Source organism: Capricornis sumatraensis, chromosome 8 (assembly GCF_032405125.1).
Source record: "Capricornis sumatraensis isolate serow.1 chromosome 8, serow.2, whole genome shotgun sequence".
NCBI lineage: Eukaryota > Metazoa > Chordata > Mammalia > Artiodactyla > Bovidae > Capricornis > Capricornis sumatraensis.
Genome location: NC_091076.1, coordinates 98,599,823 through 98,623,542, shown reverse-complemented (window position 1 = coordinate 98,623,542; position 23,720 = coordinate 98,599,823). Strand labels below are relative to the sequence as shown.

The window sequence follows — 23,720 nt, the reverse complement described above, 5'->3', positions numbered from 1 at the left end:
CTTTCCAGTGCCTGGGGTGAGAGGCCAATGGAAGCCTATTTGGAATGCCCACATGCATCTCCTCCTGGGGGCAGCCCTCAGTCAATGGGGGATGGGAGCCGATGGATAAGTGCTTCTCGCTGTCAGTCCTCAAGGGGATAATTCTGAGAGGCATTTTTTCGCTCTGCAGACAGTTCCAGTGGAATCGAGCCCCAGTTCCCCCCAGCAATGCCCAACTCAACCTTACACCGCGTTCTGGCTTTTCCTCCAGTCCCTCATGCCTGTTCGCCAGTGTCCCTTCTGTTCCACAGAAGGCCTTTTCTCAGCCTCTGCTTTCAGGGCTATCAGACTGTCAGAAGGCTGGAGAAAGCAGCCCTGATAAACAGATTTCCTCCCAAGATGAATGGCAACAAGGACTCTTGCTGGTGGTGAGGGGAGTAGAGATAATCCTTACATGTTATAGCTTCACAATTACTATGACTTTCCCTTGCAGTGGGGAAGAGAGCAGAGGTAGGTAATGAAGCTCGAGGTTACACAATAGTTCTAGCGCTTGAAAGGCAGGAAGCGGTGGCAATTACATGGATTGTGGGTTGGTTGGCTTCTGTTAACTGCTCTAGAAGCTTTGCAAAGAGAAAATGAGAGGCTGTCGATTCAGGGCATGCTGTGAAACCCAGGGACATAGTGGACTTTGAGACCTCAATTGGTCTTAATAGGATCAAATCCAGTTACTGGGGTGCTCACTAATTTGCCAGCCCGTCCCCACCTCTTGTGTTGGCTGCTTCTCTATTTCACTCTCCCTGGGCCCTGCACCAAGTCCTTGCCTCAGGCTCTGCTTCAGGAAGGAGCTCAGGTTACTACATCAAGAGGTTAATGGTGGCCAAGTAACTAAGTTTATGACCTCAAAGACTGAAGATTTCTAAGGGGAGCAGCCAATTAGTATGACACGTGCTAAGGATGAGCATACTATGAATAGCTAGCCTTTTTTTTTCTTTCCAGTTCTTACTTTGTGCCCGGCCCTGTTCCAAACCTTTTACATTCATTACCTGAGTTAATTCTCACAGTAGCTCCACGATGCAGGTAACATGTCTCCCTGTCCCTCTCCTCTTTCCCCCACCCCCTCAAGTGAGGAAACTGAACCCCAGGATTTTATGTAACTTACCCAGAGTCACACAGTTAGCACTGAGCCTGCATATCCTCACCCTCAGCCTCTGCGATATACTGAGTTCCTCCAAATATTGTTAAGTCACAAAGCTGTGTCCTCCTCTTTGCGACTCCGTGGACTGTAGCACGCCAGGCTTCTCTGTCCTTCAGTATCTCCTGGAGATTGCTCAAACTCATGTCCATTGAGTTGATGATCCATCCAACCATCTTATCCTCTGTCTCCCCCTTCTCCTGCCTTCAATCTTTCCAGCAGCAGGCGCTTTTTCCGGTGAGTCAGTTCTTTGCATCAAGTGGCCAAAGGATTGGAGCTTCAGCTTCAGCATCAGTCCTTCCAATGAATATTGAGTTGATTTCCTTTAGGATTGACTGTTTTGATCTCCTTGCTGTCCAAGGGACTTTCCAGAGTCTTCTCCAGCACCACAAATCGAAAGCATTGATTCTTTGGTACTCAGCCTTCTTTAAGGTTGGTCAAAAGTTCATTTGGGATTTTCTATAACATCTTATGGAAAGAACCCAGACGGACTTATTGGCCAAGCCAATAAACATATCCACAAAAAGAAGGGGAAATTAAGCTCATGAATGCTGCTTTATGGCAACAAAATCCTCAGATCCGCCTGGACCTGTGTGTACAGCATAGCCCTTCCCACCCTGAATATGCATTCCCACAGCCAGTGCTGCTCTTGTTCTTTGCTGGGATTTAAGTCCCAGTTCAACCACTTACCAAGCTGGGGATGACCCTCTGAAATTACTTACCCCATCTAAGCCTCAGTTTCCTTACCTGTAAAATCAAGTTAATAATACTGGCCCCAAGGGTGTTAAAGAGTTAGTGTCTAATTAGCTGATAACAATGATTTTTCTAGTCAGAGGTCCATTGTTGAGAATAGTTAAGACTGAGGTTCAGGCAACCCTCCCAGAAGAAGAACAGAGTGGAGCAATTTTGGCCAAGTTATTTTGTGTCCAGAACCCCAGAAATGCCTCTTGGCTTTATTGGACTTTACTTATAACTCCTGGGATGAGAGATTCAAACCAGAAATATTTTTGCCCCTCAAGTGGACTGAATGGTAGCTCCCTCATAAATCTTAACGCTTGGAACCTGTGAATATCACCTTACTTGAGAAAAAGGTCTCTGAAGGTGTAATTAATTAGTTAAGAATCTCAAGATAAGATCAACCTGGATCATCTGGGTAGTTCCTGAATCTACTGTGTGTGTGTGCTAAGTCACTCCCACCAATACTGGGGTGGGTAGCCTATCCCTTCTCCAGCGGATCTTCCCGATCCAGGAATCAAACCGGGTCTCCTGCATTGCAGGTGGATTCTTTACCAACTGAGCTATCAGGGAAGCCCTATGAGGAAATACATGTCTGTTGTTTTAAGTCAGCAGTTTGTAGTAATCTGTTACAGCAATCCTGGGAAACCAATCCATTTCTCTCTTCTCCCCCAACTCAACTCTGAGCTGTCCTCTTGACAGAGAGCTGACCGGAAATGCAGTGCATAAAGGCATGCTTCTGACATGAGCTAAGTCTTGAGGACTGAGAAAGTCCATGGAAATCAATAGAAATGAATTTGCAGCCTTCCAGAAGCTAAGAGCAAATGTTACTGGCAGTGGATAATAAATATGTACTCGCTGAGTGATCTTGCCTTTCTCCAGAGGTGACTGCAGGTGCTGTTTTCTTCAGACACCTTTTCAAGGTCACCAGGTTTTGTTCTGGAATTCAGGCATGGTTTTTGCTTTGTGCGTTTGCTTCTGAAACTTCAGTGGGCACAGGGATAGGGAGATGATTGTCGTAAGCTTCCAGGATGCACTTATGAAGAACACAGTGGTCAAAATTTATTCTTTATTAAATGGTGTGGAAATGCGGGAAATGGCCCTTGCCAAAAAATGGCAACAGCATGTAAAAACTGTCGTTAGTCAGGATCCCACCTAACAAAACTCTTGTCTGATGACAGGATTGTATGTACCTGAAAAAGCCAAAGGAATAGTGTTTAAGCATGAAAAACAGTGAGTCATTTTGGGTAACCAGGTGAAACCTTTTAAAGTATCAATCAAGTTTGCTTTTTCTTTATGGAAATCAGCTTTATAAAAAGCATCTTACCCTGAGATGTAGCCTACTTTTTTAAATCTCAGAAGACGAGTTGAGAATAGACATATCCACCTTTAGAATTATTACTGTTTTCTGTAATACAGAAGAGAAAATAATTCAGTAAACTTAGGGTGTTGTTGTTGTTGTTCAGTTGCTAAGTCATGTCTGATTCTTTGCGACCCAGTGGACTGCAGCATGCCAGGCTTCCATGTCCTTCACCATCTCCCAGAGTTTCCTCAAGCTGTGTCCACTGAGTTGGTGATGCTATCTAACCATCTCATCCTCTGCCGCCCTCTTCTCCTTTTGCCTTCAATCTTGGATATATATCTATAGAAGCTCTTTTAAAATTCTATTTTGGTAGCTGGGGGGCCTGATAAAACCAAGTGTGAACTGTCTTTTTTTCCTGGACTACGTTATGTGATTGATTCTTGAAAGCATGTTTGATTCTTGAAAGAAGTGCACTTGCATTGTTCTCTCTGGATTTTTTTTATGTGATACACTCCTTACCACATCCTTTCCTCCTCCCCATCCACCCACGTCCTGATGAAATTTATTAGGCACTGCGGTGCTGGTTGCTATTGGTTTCCTAGGGTGTGCATGTTGCCCCTGTTCATCCCATCCTTGGGTTCCTAAAGCCAATGATGGCCTCACAGAAACCACTGACCCATTTCAACAGTGTCTCCTATCCCAAACTGTGGCTCACCCTGATCTCTTGGTGCCACCTGCTGGAACATGGGGGCAGCATAATGTATCCCCTGGGAGTATTCAGCCCCTGGGTAAAAGACAAGAAACAGAGTTATTGGGTCTATGGTCCAAATCTCTGATCTCCTGAGGGCAGTGGCTACACTTGCAATGGCATGTCGCTTCTAGACCTTGCACAGAGTACTTACCATCTTGGGCACTGGAAGCACATTGCTTTGGTTCTAAGCCTGGCACAGGTTTCTCATCTGTAAAACGAGGGCGATATAATTTGGGAGTTAGTGGTGTTTACACCAGACAGAGCAGATAAGTCGCTTAGCGCTGTGCCTGGAACATGGTTGGCCCTCAGTCAGCACCAACATTGGCTGGGGTTGTTCTCATTGTTGGCCAAGGTGCTGCGTCTGTATGCCATAAAGCAGTAAATGATGCCAGCTTTAAGAGGTGATCATAAAAGTGATTGGAATGCAGTGTGGATCATTCTGAAGTGATATCAAAATAAAAATCTCCAAGATATGTTGTTAACTGAAAAAATCAGGTGTAGAATGGCATATCTATGACATGCTACCATTGCTACCATTTATTTAGATGCTAAAACACACATAAAATACCTGTGGAAGGATTTTAAAGTGGAAAGTGGGATTGAGTGTTGGGGCCAGAGGGAGACGCTATACTCAGTTTCTTCAGTATTTTACCCATGTGTCTGTATGACCTTAAAACAATGTAAAAGACAAAAACCCCAAACCAACCAAAATCTCAAACAAAATTCTCTTACCTGCTTGATTTTCACGGACATTTGCATATATTCCAGCTTCCATGGGTGTATTTCCGTAGACTCTGGGTGCACTATCTTTCATAGCTTTTCCTACATAAATTGGTGCAAAATCATTAAAATAAACCAATTCAGCCTCATCTTTATTTTCTTGCTCCTCCACAGAGCAGAATTCCCCAAAGTTCTGGAAGAATGACCTTCTCGGATGGCCTAAAGTGTTGTCTATTAAAGGGAAATTGTGGGCTCAGCTAGGAGACCATAGCATCTGCTGCTTCAAGCCAGGAGTCCTTCTGATTTATTTTCTCAGATCTGCAAATAACACCCTTTACCTATCACATTGTGCTTGAGATGGCCAGAGATTTCTTTTCTTTCCTTCACTGAAAAGAATAGCCTGTAAAAAGCTTCTTAATATCTGCAAGAGATACTAAATTACCCAACTGAGTTCCATTTAGCCCTGGCGAGTACTCAAGAATATTAATTCCACTTTTGTAGGATCCTCGGATTTTTTAAAATGCATGAGATGCAATAAATTTAAGAGGATTGAAGTCATATCAGCCATCTTTTCTGACCACAACATATGAGACTAGAAATCAACTACAAGAAAAAAAACTACCAAAAAAAAGAAAACCCACAAACACATGGAGGATACACAATATATTATGAAACAAACAATGAGTCACTGAAGAAATTAAAGAGGAAGTAAAAAAACATACCCAAAGATGAATGAAAATGGAAGCACAACCATCCAAAATCTAGGGGACCAAGCAAAAGCAGCTCTAAGAGGGAAGTTTATTGCAATACAAGTCTATCTCAGGAAACAGGAAAAATCATAAACAACCCAACTTTCCACCCAAAGGAAAGAAGAAAAGTTAGAAGGAAAGAAATAATAAAGATTAGAGCAGGTATAAGTGAAATAACAACTACAAGAAAACAGTAGAAAAGACTGATGAAGAGCTGGTTCTATGAAAAGCCAAACAAAATTGATAAACCTTTAGCTAGACTCATCAAGAAAAGAGAGGGCTCAAATAAATAAACAATGACAGAAGTGGGGGATGGGCGGGAGGCTCCAGAAGGAGGGATATACATACAGTTACGACTGATTTGCCTTGTTGTATGACAGAAACCAACACAACATTGTAAAGCAATTATCCTTCAGTTAAAAAAAAAGAATGCTTTTATAGGACTTCACTGAGAATTCTCCATGGAAGTAAATTCCATATTATATTGTCCAAGAAATTTTTAAAAAAAATGAAAGAAGTTACAGCTGATAACCATAGAAATACAAAGAGTCGTAAGAGATTAAGATAAACAGTTGTACATCAACAAAACACCAATAAAACAGGATAGTATATTCAAAAGCAGAGACACTACTTTGCCGACTAAGGTCCGTCTACTTAAGGCTATGGTTTTTCCTGTGGTCATGTATGGATGTGAGAGTTGGACTGTGAAGAAGGCAGAGCACCGAAGAATTGATGCTTTTGAACTGTGGTGTTGGAGAAGACTCTTGAGAGTCCCTTGGACTGCAAGGAGATCCAACCAGTCCGTCCTAAAGGAGATCAGTCCTGGGTGTTCTTTGGAAGGACTGATGCAAAAGCTGAAACTCCAATAGTTTGGCCACCTCATGCGAAGAGTTGATTCATTGGAAAAGACTCTGATGCTGGGAGGGATTGGGGGCAGGAGGAGAAGGGGACGACAGGGGATGAAATGTCTGGATGGCATCACCGACTTGATGGACATGAGTCTGCGTGAACTCCGGTAGTTGGTGATGGACAGGGAGGCCTGGCGTGCTGCGATTCATGGGGTCGCAAAGAGTCGGACACGACTGAGCAACTGAACTGAACTGAACTGAAAATCACAGTATATGGAATTATTAATAATATACAGAGATCAGTTGCATTTCTATACACCAACAATTTCTCTGAAAGAGAAATTAAGAAAACAATCCTATCTGAATCAAAAAGAATAAAATGCCTAGGAATAATATAACCGAGAAGGTAAAAGACCTGTGCTTGGGAAACCAGAGACACCAATGAAGGAAACTGAAGTTAGCACAAACAAACGGAAAGATATACCATTCTTACGGATTGGAAGAATCAATATTGCAGATGGCTGTACTCCCCAAGGCAATCTACAGGTTTAATGAAATCCCTGTCAAATTAACAATGGGATTTTTCACAGACTTAGGCAAATAATTCTAAAATTTGTTTGGAAACACAAAACAACCTATCCTGAGAAAAAAACAAAGCTGGGGGTATCATATTCTCTAATCTCAAACTGTACTATGAAGTTACAGTAATCAAAACAGTATGGGACTGGCACAGAAACAGACACAAAGATCGATGAAGCAGACTAGAGAACCCAGAAATGAACCCCTACGTATATGGTCAATTAATTTACAAGGGAGGTGAGAATATACAGTCAGGAAAAGATAGTCTTTTCAATAGATAAGGTAAGGTAAGGTAAAGTCGCTCAGTCGTGTCTGACTCTTTGCAACCCCATGGGCTGTAGCCTACCATGCTCCTCTGTCCATGGAATTTTCCAGGCAATAGTACTGGAGTGGATTGCCATTTCCTTCTCCAGGGGATCTTCCCGACCCAGGGATCGAACCCGGGTCTCCCACATTGTAGACAGACGCTTAACTGTCTGAGCCACCAGGGAAGTCCTTTTCAATAAATGGTATGGGGAAAACTGGACAGCTATATGTGAAAGAATCAAACTGGACTACTTTCTCACACCATCTACAAAAATAAAGTGGATGAAGAACCTAAACGTGAGATCAGAAACCTTAAACACATAAAAGGAAACACAGGTAGTATGCTCTTTGACACTGGTCTTAGCAATATTTTTTTTGGCTCTGTCGCCGCAGGCAAGAGAAGTAAAAGCAAAAATAAACAAATGGGACTACATTAAGCTTGCACAGTGAAGGAAATTATCAACAAAGCAAAAAGGCAGCCTACTGAATGAAAGAAGATACTGCAAATGATATGTCTGATAAGGAGTTAATATCCAAAATGTACAAAGCACTCATACAGCTCAACATCAAAAAACCAAACAACCCAATTTAAAAACAGGCAGAGGAATTGTATAGACATTTTCTAAAGAGGACATACAGATCGCCAGCAGGCACATGGAAAGATGCTCAAAATCACTCATCATCAGGGAAATGCAAATTGAAACTACAAAGAGATACCACCTCACACATCTCAGGATAGCCGCCATCAAAAAGGTAACAAGTAACAAGTGTTGACAAGGATGCAGCTTAAAGGAAACCATCATGCACTGTTGGTGGGAATGTAAATTGACGTAGCCACTGTGGAAAACTGTACGGAGGAGTCTCAAAAAAAAAAAAAAAAAAAAAGATCCAGCAATTCCACTTCTTGGAATTTTTTCTGAAGAAAGAGTTCATTGATGGATGAATAATGGATAAACAAAGTATGTGTTATGTATGTATACATGTGTGTGTATAATGTATACATGCACATATATAACTGATTATTCAGCTTTTGAAATGAAGGGGAAAAAAAATCTTTTGAACCACAAGGCTTGTGGGATCTTAGTTCCCCAACCGCAGATTGAAGCCGTGTCCCCTGCAGTGGATGGAAGTGCAGAGTCCTAACCATTGGACCACTAGGGAAGTCCCCCAAAATGAAGGAAATTCTGACATGTATACAACGTGGATGAACCTTGGGGACAGTGTGCTAAATGAAAGAAGCCATCTACATAAGGACAAATACGGTGTGATTCCATTTACATGAGATTTCTAAAATAGTCAGATTAGACTATTTATTAGTCAGAATAGACAGGAATCGGAATAGTGTTTGCCAGGGGCTGGGAGGAGAGAGAAGTTAATAGGGACGTACACTGTTTGACAGGTACAGAGTGTCATATTTGCAAAGTGAAAAAGTGGATGGCTGGTGATGGTAGCCCAGGAATGTGGATGTACTTAATGCCGCCAAACTGTATACTTAACAATGGCCAAAATGGTAAATTCTATTGTTATGCATATTTTACCACAATTTTGAAAAAGAATTTTTAAAAAATTTAAAAAAAGGTAAAAAGGTATTACAAATTTTAAGACAATGACAGCAGAGCATTAAAATGTCTTCTTAGCACGGGGCCCCATGTGACTGCACAGGTAACATGCCCACAAGCAATCTCAATAGGGAAGGCTTGACCAGAGAAAAGAGAACTGTGCTAAATGTGAACAGTTCAAGAAGTCCTGCATTATCCTCTCGTTTTGCACCTTTTCCTTCTCTTTTCATTTTCTTCGCTCAGTTGTGTCCGACTCTTTGCAACCCCAAGGACTATATAGCCTGCCCGGCTCCTCTGTCCATGGATTCTCCAGGCTAGCATACTGGAGTGAGTAGCCATTCCCCTCTTCAGGGGATCTTCCCCACCCAGGGATTGAACCCAGGTGTCCTGCATTGCAGGCAGATTCTTAATTGTCTGAGCCACCAGGGGAAAACAATGGCAAAGCTCCTAAGGAACTTACTTGCTTTGTACTTTGGTAGCATCCAAAATGCCAGAATTAGGATGATTACTATTAGCACCAGTAATAACCCCGGAAGCAGGAGCTGCAGGCAGAATGGACCGCAGTCTCCTCCTGGAAGAAGAAGAAGACAGCATTCACTGGTCACTGCACAACCTGCTTTTCCAATGATACTGAATTGTGGAATGTTCTGGAAAGGTCAATCATGACTGTCTCCCAAGTTAGGTAAGATACCATGAAACCTGGGCCCCTGCCCTGTGTGGACACCTCCAGCACCGTTCTAAAAGTCATACCAAGTCCGTCTTCCACCAAGGGTTTTATTTACAAAGAAAAAAGCAGCACAGCATTTAACAAACAGATTGCTGTCTACATCATTAGGGTCATAAATCTGAGAACAGCCTGGCCATTTGTCAGGCAACGTCTTTAGTCAGGCTGGCATGATCTATGTTACCCAACAGCTGTCACTTACTATTGACTATACGCAGACATTGTGTTAAGCACTTTACGTGCATTGCCTTAGGTATCTCATTGGTATTATTCCCATTTTACAATTAAGTAGAATAAGACTCAATTAAGTAAAGTTCCCATTTTACAATTAAATAAGAGTATGTGACTTTTCTAAGGTCACACAGCTAGTGAATGGAAGGTGATGATTTGTAGGCAAAATGCTGACTCTGGGGCCTGACTCCAACAGGCTGCCTGACTTGTTAGAACTTACTGAACACCCAGATGTGGGCTCTGATCTTCTGAGGATGAGGTGTTTAACGCCCTTGTATGCCTATTACCTTTGCTAAACTAATTTTTTTTTCTCCTCCCGCCTTGACCAGTGTCCCTTCATCGGGCCACGTTTTTGTTTTTTAAATTTTGTGGCTGTGCACCATGAGGGGTCCCAGCTCCCTGACCAGGGATCAAACCCACTCTGCCTGCATTGGAAATGCGGTCTTAACCACTAGATGGCCAGGGAAGTCCCTAAAGGCAGCTTTAAATCTGGAATTCTCAGACTCAGAGTTCTGTGCTGGAACATGACAGTGTAAAGAGAGCTGGCTCTAGCTCCGGTCTGGCCCCTTCCCTTCCAGGCTCTGATCTGCGCCCTAAGGAACCTGACAGACACATAGACAGCCCCTGCCTGTGTGGCCAAATGTCGTCCCTCAGCCCCCACAAACAGCTCCCTTGGCTTGAGTCCAGGAGTGCTCACATCCTCACAGTGGTCTATCCTTGGGTGGACGAGCTGAGAAAGAGACTTGCGCAGGCCCTGGGAGGTGGGTTCTGATCTGATGGGGCAGGGAATTCAGGTCTAGGAACCTAGAGTGAGGTATAGAAAAGTAGAGATACAAGGTCCAGGCAGGCATCCCTATGGCTTATGGGAAGCTTATTGGAAAGTGTGTGGCTGAGAAGAATCCAGGTAGCGCCTTCCGAAACACAAGACTGGGACAGGAGCCGCTCTTGCCCCCAGTAGAGAAATCTAGATTCACCAAGCATTAGCAGTAGGGCATTCAACAGCCAAGCAGAAAGCTACCGGTGTTAGAAGTGAGTTTTTATTTAAATGATTTAAAAAAGCACAAGAAAATCAAGAGACCCCAGCAGCTTCAAGAGATGCAGGACTTCCCTGGTGGTGCAGTGGATAAGAATCCGCCTGCTAATGCACGGAACACACGTTCGATCCCTGGTCCGGGAAGATTCCACATGCCGTGGGGCAACTAAGCCCAGTCACCACAACTATTGAGCCTTTGTGTTGCAGCCACCGAAGCCCGCGTGCACAGAGCCTGTGCTCCACAAACAAGAGAAGTCACTGCAATGAGAAGCTCGTGCACTGCAACGAAGAGTAGCCCCCACTTGCTGCACCTAGAAAAAGCCCACGCGCAGCAATGGAGACCCAGCATGGTCAAAATAAATAAATATATAAAAACAGTGCTTAAAAAAAGAAAGTGAAAACAAAGAAAGTCACAAATTCTAATGTGATTGCTTAGAACCTGAGCAGGAAACAGAGTCAGTTCAGGAAGTCTTACTACACAGTCCCTTCCTGCCCCACTCTCTAGGCTTTTCTATGGTTCCTTTATGGCAGAAAGCAGCCCCATCAGAGCATATGGACCCTACAGAAGGAAAAGCACTTAGAAGCAGGTGGGCGAAGTGGGAAATGGTGGGCAGAGGAGAGGCTGCAGTTTCTGGAAGTAAATCTAGACCCTGTTGAATGAGTTCAGGTAGCCCTTACCTGTTGAGGGTATGATGACAGGTTGACTGTATTTCACACGGTCAGGCAATCTGTTTTTAGCTTTACACCTGTACTCTTTCACTCCTGCAGTGTTACTCTCGGTTATGTTAAGTTCAGCAGGCTTCCTTACATCCTTGGAAATAACTGGTGATATGGTGATGTTTTTTTCAAAAAAAATATAATCGATGGGCAGAGAGCCGTTGAATGAGATGCAGCGTAGTGTTATATATCGGTCTGTTTTTGTTTGAATGACACTAATGTTCAGCATTGGTGCAGTCACTGGGTCTAGAAAAATGAAAGTGCACATTAAATGGCTAAGCAGAATGGGTTCCCTCACTCAGTCCACAAACATAGATGGAAGCCCTACTCTATTCCTGTATGTTCACCCAAAGATGAACGACACCTCTCTTGTGAAGCCAAGCTGCTCACAAGAAGCTCCATGGGGAAAAATCAACAGCTATGGGGTTAACCCCATGTATCCTGGCATGAACCAGGCTCTGAGAAAGCCAGAGAGTGGAGAGTGTCTCTCTGCTTTGAGGAGCTGGAGTGCAAACTTGCCTTTTATCAGAATTCACCATTTGTTTGTGGTTGATGGTATAATTTTGTCAAAGATCCAGCTCCAAGTATGTAGTTGAGAGGTGCTTTTAGTCCTAATCCTTGTAAGACAACAGTGTTGTTGTTTTTTTTAATCAAGAAAGTCTAAAAATATCATCTTTTCTCACAGTACTGTCATTTATAGAATTCAGCTGTACAATTATCTTCCAGTTCCTCCCCGAAACAGGAAGTAACCCTGATAAATAGAGTTAAGGGAAATTCTTGACCAGAAACGAGTGATTCTGGTAAGCTCTGCCAGAGCATACCATACTTCATGTGAGAATCCAGCTCTGTAATTTGTTATATAGTTCTTTAAGGAAACAGGATTATAGGGAAAGAAATAGTTGAGTATCCTTCATGTGTTGGGGTCACTACCCATGTTATCTTGGTTCACTTCACAACAGCACACAAGGTGAACAGCATTGTGCCCACTCCACAGAAGAGTCCATTGAAATTCAGAGACCACATACATAATAAATGGCAGAGCCAGGGCCAGCTCCCAAGCAGATGCTTCTGTTTTTAACAGTAGTGTGCCAATTTAACAACTAGGTGCAGTTTCATTGTTTAAGTCAAAGGAAAGAAACTAACAAATTAGAGTCTTCTTGCTCCATCCCTCCCTCCCCTGAGCAGCATCCTTGACAGAGTGGTACCCAGGGATGGGAGCCTCAAAGAGCAACTTTGTTTGGGAATAGCATCAATAGACTGTTCTTCCTACGAAAAACTGAAATCTGCTTGCTGCAATTTTCAGGAATTGACGTACTCATGATGAAGTAGAGAGCATGGACTTCTCTCTAAGATAAGATGATTCAAACTAGAATAAGGGTTGATATCTAAATTTAGTGGAAAGATGTAAACTTCCCTTCAGAGAAGGCAATGGCAACCCACTCCAGTACTCTTGCCTGGAAAATCCCATAGGCGGAGGAGCCTGGTAGGCTGCAGTCCATGGGGTCGCTAAGAGTTGGATACGACTGAGCGACTTCACTTTGACTTTTCACTTTCATGCATTGGAGAAGGAAATGGCAACCCACTCCAGTGTTCTTGCCTGGAGAATCCCAGGAACAGGAGAGCCTGGTGGGCTGCTGTCTATGGGGTCGCATAGAGTCGGACATGACTGAAGCAACTTAGCAGTAAACTTCCCTCAGAGTTTGTAAAAGGACTGGTAAAGGGCATCATGGCATCACTGTGATCAAGACAAGGGAGTTGTAATTCTTCCATAAAGCAGTTGTTTTTTAAATTAAAGGAGTCCTTTAAGGCTCATTCAGATGCCACCTTCCCCATAAAACTTTTCCTAAATCCTCCAGGCGACAGTTCTCCCTCTTCCGTCTCCTCCAGCACTTGATCCCGTCCTTATACTACTTTTTCTGACTCTTATTTCAGGATCCACTTGAATGTCTCCTGGCCACCTCAAACACAACCTTTTGAAACTGAACTCTAGTTAATCTGCTAGTTAATGCATCAATCAGTAGGTAGATAAACATTATTAAGATTATATTCTTTTAAAAAATGCTTTTATGCATTCAGTCATGCATTTAGTTCTTTTGTGCTAAGAACAGTTAACATGAGATCTACCTTCTTTTTTTTCTTAATTATTTTTTATTGGATTACAGTTGATTTACACTGTTGCATTAGTTTCTGCTGTACAGCAAAATGAATCAGTTATACATATACATATATCCACTCTCTCAGTTGCCATATAGGTCATTACAGAGGATTGAGTAGGGTTCCCTATGCTATACAGTAGATTCTTTTTTTTTTTAATTGGAGTATAGTTGCTTTACCACGTGTTATTTTCTGCTGTACAATGAAGTGACTCAGCTATATGTATACATACAGCCCCTCCCTCTTGGACCACCCTTCTAGCACACCCCCATCCCACCCCTTTAGGGTGAGCACTGAGCTGGGCTCCTTGCACTATAAAACAGGTTCCCATTAGCTATCTGTTTCACACGTGGCAGTGCACACACCATCAATCCCAATATCCCAGTTCATCCCACCCCTGCCATATTCACACATCTGTTCCCTGTGTCTCTGTCTCTGTTCCTGCCCTGCAAATAGGTTCATTTGTACCATTTTTCTAGATTCCACATATATGCAGTAATACATGATTTTTTCCCCCTCTTTCTGACTTTATCTTGTATGACAGACTCTAGGTCCATCCATGTCTCACACTGGTCAGAATGGCCATCATCAAAAACTCTACAAATTATAGGGACTTCCCTGCTGATCCAGTGGTTAAGAATCCACCTTGCAATGCAGGGGACGTGGATTCAATCCCTGGTTGAAGAACTAAGATTCCGTGTGCTGCTGCTAAGTCACTTCAGTCGTGTCCGACTCTGCGTGGCCCTATAGACGGCAGCCCACCAGGCTCCCCCGTCCCTGGGATTCTCCAGGCAAGAACACTGGAGTGGGTTGCCATTTCCTTCTCCAATGCATGAAAGTGAAAAGTGAAAGTGAAGTCGCTCAGTCGTGTCTGACTGTTCGCGACCCCATGGACTGCAGCCTACCAGGCTCCCTCCGTCCATGGGATTTTCCAAGGCAAGAGTACTGGAGTGGGCTGCCATCACCTTCTCCCAAGATTCCATGTGCTACTGGGCCACTAAGCCCAGGAGCCCAACTACTGAACCCCAGGGCTCTGGAATCTGTGTGCCACCATGAAGGATCCTGCATCATGCAACAAGGATCCCATGTGCTGCAACTAAGGCCTGATGCAGCCAAATAAATAATAAGTATTTTTTTTTAAGTCTACAAATGATAAATGCTGGAGAGGGTGTGGAGAAAGGGAACCCTCTTGCACTGTTGGTGGGAATGTAAATTAATACAGCCACTATGGAGAACAGTATGGAGTTTGCTCAAAAAACTAGGAATAGAATTACCATATGACCCAGCAATCCCACTGCTAGACATATCTGGAGAAAACCATAATTCAAAAAGACACGTGTACCCCAATGTTCACTGTAGCACTATTTACAATAGCCAGGACATGGAAGCAACGGATAGGTCTAATGACAGATGAATGAATAAAGAAGATGTGGTACCTATACACAATGGGATATTGCTCAGTCATAAAAATGAATGAAACTGGATCTAATTTTTAAGTGCATAGTACAGCATTGTTAACTATAACCAAAATGTTATACCCATTGAACAACTTCTATTTTTGCCCCTTTCAGTAAATGACACCACTCCTTGTCCATCAGCTGATCACAGTAGACGCCTGAGAGTCATTCTCAACTCCTTCCTCACCTTTACTACCTATGATTCCAAACCTAATCACTCAGCAAGTCCTGTTGATTCTCCCTCCAAAGTCTGTTCTGACCCCGTCCACTCCTCTCCATCTTCCCACTGTTTATCTCCTGGATGACTGCAAAAATCTCCCAGCCAATCCCAACCTCTACCCTTGCCCTGCCCCACTCAGGAAGAATTAACTTCAAAGATGATAAATGGGGTCATAGGCCTGACTTTCTCCCCTCCCCTTTCCAGTGACCTGAGCTCACCATCCCCTCATCTGACCTCCAGCCGTACCAGTGGCATATTATACCCTACCCAACAGCCAAGTTCTTCCTCAAGGTGGAGCCCCCAGCACAGGGTATTGTCCCTTGCCTAGAGCCTTCTTTCTCTCACTGTGGCAAATCATTGCTCATCCTTCAGGGACCCCCTGAAATGCCATCCCCTTAGAAAGTCCTTCCATAACTATCTTATCTGGGCTTCCCAGGTGGCGCTAGGGGTAAAGAACCCATCTGCCGGGACTTCCCTAGTGGTCCAGTGGCTAAGACTCTACGGGTCCAGTCCCTGGTCAGGGAACTAGAGCTCCATACGCCACAACTGAGACTCCTGGACAGCCAAAAAATAGAACCCATCTGCCAATGCAGGAGACGTTAAGAGATGTAGGTTTGATCTCTGGGTCGGGAAGATTCCGCTGGAGGAGGACATGGCAACCCACTCCAGTATTCTTGCCTGGAGAATCCCCATGGACAGAGGAGCCTGGAGGGCTACAGCTGATAGTCGAGTTGGACACAGCTGAATGGACTTAGCATGCACGCAACTACCCTGTCTAAGGAAGTCACTCCCCATTCACCGCCCACTCCCCAACTTTTCTCCATCACTGTGGCAGTTTCTTTTTCTTTATAACCGTCAACACAGTTTGTGATTATGAATTTATTTGACTGGGTACTTGGGTCTCATGCCTCTTCAATTAGACTATAAGCTCCACCAAGGCAGGAACTAATGTATATCCAGGGCTTGGAACATTGGGGATATCATTAAATATTCGATGAGTGGATCAAAGAGGAATGAATCTGTGTTCATGGCTCATATCCCTTACTGAGTTGGGAACAAGATCATGATTTAGGTATCATCGAAACTCTGGCAGCATGCAAGACAGTTATTCACATGGGGTAGGCACTCAATAGATGTTCAGTTCAGTCGCTCAGTCGTGTCCAACTCTCTGCAACCCCGTGAATCGCAGCACGCCAGGCCTCCCTGTCCATCACCAACTCCTGAAGTTCACCCAAACTCATGTGCATCGAGTCGGTGATGCCATTCAGCCATCTCATCCTCTGTTGTCCCCTTCTCCTCCTGTCCCCAATCCCTCCCAGCATCAGGGTCTTTTCCAGTGAGTCAACTCTTCACATGAGGTGGCCAAAGTATTACAGTTTCAGCCTCAGCATCAGTCCTTCCAATGAACACCCAGGACTGGTCTCCTTTAGAATGGACTGGTTGGATCTCCTTGCAGTCCAAGGGACTCTCAAGTGTCTTCTCCAACACCACAGTTCAAAAGCATCAGCCTTCTTCACAGTCCAACTCTCACATCCATACATGACCACTGGAAAAACCATAGCCTTGACTAGATGGACCTTTGTTGGTAAAGTAATATCTCGCTTTTGAATATGCTATCTAGGTTGCTCATAACTTTCCTAGTCTGACCTAAATGAAGATGATACAGGTTTATAATCTATAAAAAAATTCTACCAGGCAGTGTAATTACTGTTGGAAACTAGTGCATTTACTTTGAAGGCAGGATGTGGGAAGACTATACACCTATCTGTGGGACAGATGCTCAGAAAATGAAGACTGGGTTTGTTTGTTTTTTTTTAATCCATTAATTTAAGGCTTCAGCCTTGCACAGGAAGCTAGGGGTATACATGGGTTTCCAGATGGCCCTTGCATTGCTTTTTCTGCAAGTCCACGCTGCCCAGTCCAGCAGGAATCTGATCACCAGAGAATATTACCAGCGAGGGCACTGCCCTCACACTATATGCCACATCCTAGACCTGGTTTACATGGTTGTCTTTTTATGTTTCTTTTACAGTTATGGCTTCAATTGAGTTTGTGTTCAAATCTGTCCTAAGATGGTTGGTTCTTTCTTTTTTTTTGTTAATTTAAATAAAAAAATTTTTGGCTGTGCCACACAGCATGTGGGCTCTTAGTTCCCTGACCAGAGAATGAACCTGTGCCCCCTGCACTGAAGGCCTGTAGTCTTAACTGTCAGGAAAGTCCCTGGGATGGCTCTAATCCAGAGTCCATGGCATCCCTTATAGTCTTATGCAGATGTTTGCGTTGGTAGTCCCATGAAAACATCTCAGGGAAGGTAACCATCACTATCATTATGTTGTTAAAATGGTTATACCCTAAAAAGCCAAGAACCATTGCCCTAGAGTAAAGGCATCCAATAGAGCTTTCCGTGATGATGGATATGTTCTGTATCTGTGTTGTCTAATAGAACAGCCACCCCACACGCATGGCTTCTGGGCACTTGAAGTGTGACTAACGAGATGGAGGAACTGCATTTTTAAAATTTCACCTAATTTTAACTAACTTGAATTGAAACTTAAATAACAACATGTGGCTAGTGGCTACTGCACTAGAGAGCACAGACCCAGAGAATCACCCAAATACTCGATCAGTAAGTCGGGGGTCCTCTGTTTGGAAGACTCCAGGTACACATATTACCTGGAAACCCTCTCTCCCTCTCCCAGCAGTCCAATATCAAGGTCACCGTCATGGATGAGGCCCTTAATGCTGGGCTGTGAGAGGCTTGGGGTGGGAAGATGGGAGAGAAAAATGTAAAAGTGATAAAATGTGGTTGGGGAGTTCCCTGGGGGCCTAACAGTTAGGATCCTGGGCTTTTACTGCTGTTGCCTGGGTTCAAGCCCTGGTCAGGGAACTGAGATCCCACAAGCTGTGGGTAGTGTGGGGGAAGGGCAGGGAAAGAGGTGGCTGGGCAGGAAGTGTGCTGGCCAATGCCCGTCATAAACAGAAGGAGCTGGGGAAAGTCTGGGGCTCTGAAGACCCTTGCCACAGGGTCCAACACTGATTCTACGACTTCTTACTTGAATCTTCAGAGAAAAAGTCTCTTTTTGTGTGTATGCCTATATGACAAGAATCCAGAGTAAAGCATCTAGAAAGGATTTCAACAACTTTCTCAGTTGTTGATGTAAGACTTTTCGTCTTAGACCATCAGCCTATTATCATCTGAAATGGCTAAACGTCTTTGGGAGAGAAAGTGAAATGGAATTATTAAGAAACGAGTGATCTTGCTTCTTAAACAAGATCTTAGTGACATATATACTAGGATCTTGAGAGAGTGTTAACCAGCAGAACAGAGAGTCTACCCTAGAACAGGAAATAATCCCCCCAAACCACAGGGCCCCCGAGTAACAAGCATTTTACTTACCAGCAAATGTGAACTTGAATGGATGACTGTATTTTGAACAGTTGGCAACTTGGACTTTGCATTTGTAGGGACCCAGATCATGGGCTTCTGAGACTGTTAGGTTAATAGTCATGGGTTCACCTTTTCCATCCTGGGTTTGCAGGCATTTCTCACCCCGAAACAAAAAATAGGTGATCTCTAGTGATATGTTCTGAAGGGAACATGATAGAGATACATTCTGACCCCTCATGACTGTTTCCGTTTGTGAGTGCAAACGTGGAGAAGGGAATTCTGGAAAACAAAATAACACAAGACAACGTCCTTTTTCACCGTCCAATAATAATAACCCCATGGTTGTCAAGCCAGATTTTGTGGGTCGAGGTGGTGGAGAACCCTCTTTTCCTGGCGAAATTCCCAGAGGTAGGGGGCATTTCTTGCCTGCGCATCCAGCCTGGACAGTACGTGAGGAAGTCTCGGCACCTCCAGAGGCCTCTCCCAGTGAGAGATGGGTGACCTCAGCAAGCTCTTTTGTTCTGGCTTGGAACTTACTGGTCACTGGTACCAGACAAGGCCACCCCATGACCATATTAGATCGAGAGAAAAAGACCAGATGACTCCTGTCTAAACACAGATGAGGACGTGAACATCGTCCAAAACACAAAAATGGCCAAATATCCCTCTAAACTGGCTAGTGTGGTTGACAGCTGCTTCTTTATCAGTCACGGTTTTTGCCTTGCACTGCTTATCTTTCAGGTAAGAATTATTTATTTTATTTTTAATTAATTAATTAGTTAATTTTACTTGGAGGATAATTGCAATATTGTTCTGGTTTTTGCCATGTATCACCATGAATTGGCCAGAGCTTATACATGTGTCACTTTCATGCATTGGAGAAGGACATGGCAACGTACTCCAGTATTCTTGCCTGGAGAATCCCAGGGATGGGGGAGCCTGTTGGGCTGCCGTCTATGGGGTCGCACAGAGTTGGACACGATTGAAGTGACTTAGCAGCAGCAGCATACATGTGTCCCCCTATCCTGAACCTCCCCCCCACCACCTCCTTCCCCTCCCTATCCTTCTAGGCTGTCCCAGGGCCCTGGCTTTGGGGGCTCTGCTTCATGCATCAGTCTCACACTGGTCATCAGATAAGAATTACTAAGATGCCCAGCTGTGTTGTTGTTTCCATTTCCTAAAAGAATCCAATTCAGGGACGTCCCTGGTGGTCCAATGGCTAAGACTCCATGCTCCCAATGCAGGGGGCCTGGGTTTGATACCTGGTCAGGAAACTAGATAAATTTAAAAAAAAAAAAAAAGAGAGAGAGAGAGAATCCAATTCAGAGTAAATCCTGCTGCCTCAAATCTTCCTCCAAGTTACCTAACACAAATTTTACTCTAGGATGCCCTCTTGCTCGTTCCCACGGTACACATTTCCCCTCAGAACCCAACTTGGCTCAACTACCCACGTGTCCCCAGTGATCTTTGGCTGGAGGACATTCATATGAATAGTTTTTATCTCTAAAAAGTAAGGACTCTGGTAAAAATAACAATACCATTATCCCACCTGAAAATTAACAATATTTTAAAAATATTACCAGATATCTAGTTACTGTTCAAATTCCCCCAACTGTCTGGTTTTTCTTTTAGGACCCATGACGGTCTGTTGTAGTTAGTTGAAATGTTTCTTATGTCTTTTTTCATTGATAAATCTTTCTGTCTCTTTTATTCCCCCTGTACTTTTATCTGCTGAAGACAGCAAGTTGTTTGTTCTGAAGAGTTCCCATGGCCTGGATTTCTTTAATTACGCTCCCATGGCGCTTCTTTATCTTGTTCTTCTATCTCCTGTCCAGAGGCTTGATGAGATTCAGATCAGCTTTTATTTAGCAAGAATGCACCTTAGGGGGTAGATGTACCTCCATTAGGAGGCACATAATGTCCGATTGTCTCTATTTTTTGTTTGTTAGCAGGCTTTGATGATGGTTACCCAGAAACATTATTTCACTGAGCTTCTTAGGTGGCACAGTGGTAAAGAATCCATCTGCTTAGGCAGGAGATGCAGATTCCATCTCTGGGTGAAGAAGATGCCCCTAGAGGAGGGTGTGGCAACTCACTCCAGTATTCTTGCCTGGGAAATTCCATGGACAGAGGAGCCTGGTGGGCTACAGTCCAGGGGGTCACAAGCAGTCAGACACACGCCTGAGAACACATGTGCTCATTGATAATTTCATTAGATGTTGCAAAATGAGGCTATACCAATTCTTTTTCATTTATAACCCATAATTATATGAAGAGAAATACCCTTGTCAACTCTTTGGTTACACTGTGGTTCGGTTTGTCTAGAAAAGGGAGGATAAATACTAGATTCTCTTCTGTTATTGACCAATTTTTAAAAAAAATGAGTTGGTTTCCTATTATCTTATAAGAGTGACATGTTTCTCCTTTATTATCGTTATTTTTGTTTAAGAATCATTGTGAACTCATAGATGTAAACATATTTGATGTGTCTCAACCTATTACACTATTTGCACTTATTTTATTCTTATAGCCTCTCTAAACGGCCTTCTGACTCTTTTTGCCACAATCCTAGTAATCTCTGATAGCTGTGTGCTTGTATTTTATTATTTTAAAATGCCAAGGGAAGAAATAACCCTCATCAGAAAATCTAATGTTAAAATTTAAGATTATAAAAGCATTAAGAGCAATACCCAGAAACGTTTTTATATCATCTGTTGGAAAAGGTCTTCCAAGTAAGATCCACAAAACAGGAACCATAAAGAAAAGACTGAAAGAAATAACTATTCTAAAACTTTAAACTCCTCCATGGCAAAATTAAGACAAGTGGAAACCTAGAAGAAAGTACTTAAAACATAAATAAGCATAGGATTCTTTTAATATACGTAAGATAAATGTGTTAGTCATCAGCCATGTCTGACTCTTTGGGACTCCATGGACTGTAGCCTGCCCAGGCTCCTCTTGTCCATGGGATTCTCCAGGCAAGAATACTGGAGTGGGTTGCCATTTCTTTATCCAGGGGATCTTCCCAACCCAGGGATGGAACCCAGGTCTCCTGCGTTGCAGGCAGATTCTTTACCATCTGAGCTACCAGGGAAGCCCTAATATACATAAACCAATAGCAAATTAATAAGGAAAAGACAATCAAATAAATGGTCAAATAATATGAATAGGTAATTCCCAGAAGAAGAAATAGTGTTCCAGGGATGGCTTGGGTGGAGGAGGGGTTTAGACCCCTCAAAAATGCCAGCAATCTACACTTTGATCTGGACAATTAATATTTTCTCAGTCTTATGTAAGCTCAGATTCAAGATAAGACCTCACCTCTCTTTCCAGCCAGACTGCCGTCCCTAAATGTCCTTTATAAGGGCATGCTAGGGCTTTCATAGTCAACAAACATGAGAAAGAAGCACAGCTTTATGAGTGATGAGGCAACTGCGGACTCAAACAACATTCAGATATTATTTTTGTACTCATGAGACTGACACAAATTTAAAAAATTGATTGTATCCACTGCCAGAGAGAGGGTGAGAAACTCACACTCAACCCATGTCCGTGGTTAGTGTCGGTGAACATGCACCAGTTCAGTGTGTTAGGAGGGCAACTTAGCATCAGCTGTAACAATTCAAACGGACATGGCCTTCGACCCAGCCATTTCACTTCTAGGATTTTATCCTACGTGAACTCTCACACGCTCATGTGTCCACAGAGGATGTTTACGGCAGTATTGTTTCTATAAGGAATAAAGTGGAACAACCAATACGGGAATGATGGTTCGATGAATTATGACTAAGTCCTATTGTGAAATGCCATGCAACTGTTGAGAAGAATGGAGCGAAACCTACAACTTCCTCTTAGAAAGATGTCTGGGACGTGTTAATTTTAAAAAGAACAGGCCACAGAAGAGTTTGTTTGCTTTGATACTGGAGTGAAAAGGACTGTTACTAGTGTTTGCTCCTGGACACAGAGATGGGAGAGGGACTGAGGGGATCTGTTTATAGCAGAATGTTCACCGTTTACAGTATAATAACAACAACGACCTGGGCTAGCATTTACTGATGGCTCCCCACGCACTTGGCTCTGTGCTGAGGGACAGGGCTTGTCTCAGTCTTCACAACAGCACTCCCAGGGAGGTGCCTTTATTTTCCCCGCTTCACAGAGGATAGAAATTAAGCTTAAAGTGGTTTTCGTCATGCGCCCAGACTACCAGGTGGAAAAGGGTAGAAACAAGGTTAGGACCACAACAGCCTGGCTCTATGATGATAAACTGCCTCCCAGGATATGTTTTTAGTGTCGCCTGAATTATTTTACAACGATAGTGTATTGATTTTCTAATTAAAAAACGACAGGAAAAGAAAGAACCGTTTCATTGTTTTTTTAAAAAAACAATCTCAACATTTTGTTTCTTAGTTTCAGGAAAGATTCTCTGACTCCCTCCCTAATATCACTTCATTTTAAACAGTACAAAGTGGAAAAACTCTCCTCTTTGGCTGCTCAACAAAAAGCACAGAAAACCCTGCTCGCGACAGCGCGTGACTGAAGCTGACGGTCTCACCGTTTCGGTGAAAGCGGCTTTAATATAACAGAGAAGTAAATGAAACTTACCATTTGGTTTTCTCAGTCTTTCACAATCCAGTGCAGCCTTTTGAACTGAAAGAGAGAAAAGGAACACAAGAAAACTCTTTTTCCACATGACGTTTTGGTTTGGAGATTCAAGCTTCAAAATGGTAAGTGAGCCTCGGATGTGACAGAAAGAAAAATGCCCCCAAAGAACGGCTTGTTTAAATAGCCGCACATTCTCTTGAATGAAATCGGGGAGGAGGGCAAAGGAGTCTTGATGGCCTCCCTGCCTCCCACCAGCGAATCACAGAGAGAACTTCCTCTTTTTCGACGAATTTAAAGAAATTGGAGTTGTGTGGACTAGCCTGATGCGAGATGACTGGTTGGTGTGACCCTGTGCTCCTCTGAGAGCACTTGTAGGCAGAGAGGGATATGGCAGGTTACTTCTAATTCAGGCTGGCAGGGAAGCGGACTGTGAGTAAAAGACAAAGTGTTGCTACTATGGGCTTCCCTGGTGG

General features: G+C 43.4%; 1 protein-coding gene across 1 annotated transcript; it reads right to left on the bottom strand.

The window, feature by feature from the left end:
- Positions 1 to 2,995: 2,995 nt before the first annotated feature.
- On the bottom strand, positions 2,996 to 23,434 carry MILR1 (mast cell immunoglobulin like receptor 1). Its single transcript, XM_068976444.1, has 9 exons — positions 23,248 to 23,434; positions 18,655 to 18,924; positions 11,388 to 11,672; positions 9,182 to 9,292; positions 4,693 to 4,782; positions 4,112 to 4,168; positions 3,925 to 3,993; positions 3,234 to 3,314; positions 2,996 to 3,099 (listed from the first exon to the last, which is right to left on the bottom strand). Exons 1-8 carry the CDS (start codon positions 23,333 to 23,335, stop codon positions 3,262 to 3,264), a joined length of 1,023 nt encoding a protein of 340 aa, XP_068832545.1. The 5' UTR covers positions 23,336 to 23,434; the 3' UTR covers positions 2,996 to 3,099; positions 3,234 to 3,261.
- Positions 23,435 to 23,720: the final 286 nt, after the last annotated feature.

Bases quoted from the DNA above. Each gene is read 5' to 3' on its own strand.
- MILR1 (XM_068976444.1), bottom strand. From the start codon at position 23,335: ATGTGGAAAAAGAGTTTTCTTGTGTTCCTTTTCTCTCTTTCAGTTCAA. The intron at 18,925-23,247 runs GTAAGTTTCATT...TTTGTTTTCCAG, and splicing joins AAGACTGAGAAAACCAAATG to AATTCCCTTCTCCACGTTTG. The intron at 3,315-3,924 runs GTGAGCCACAGT...TCTGTATTACAG, and splicing joins GGTGGCACCAAGAGATCAGG to AAAACAGTAATAATTCTAAA.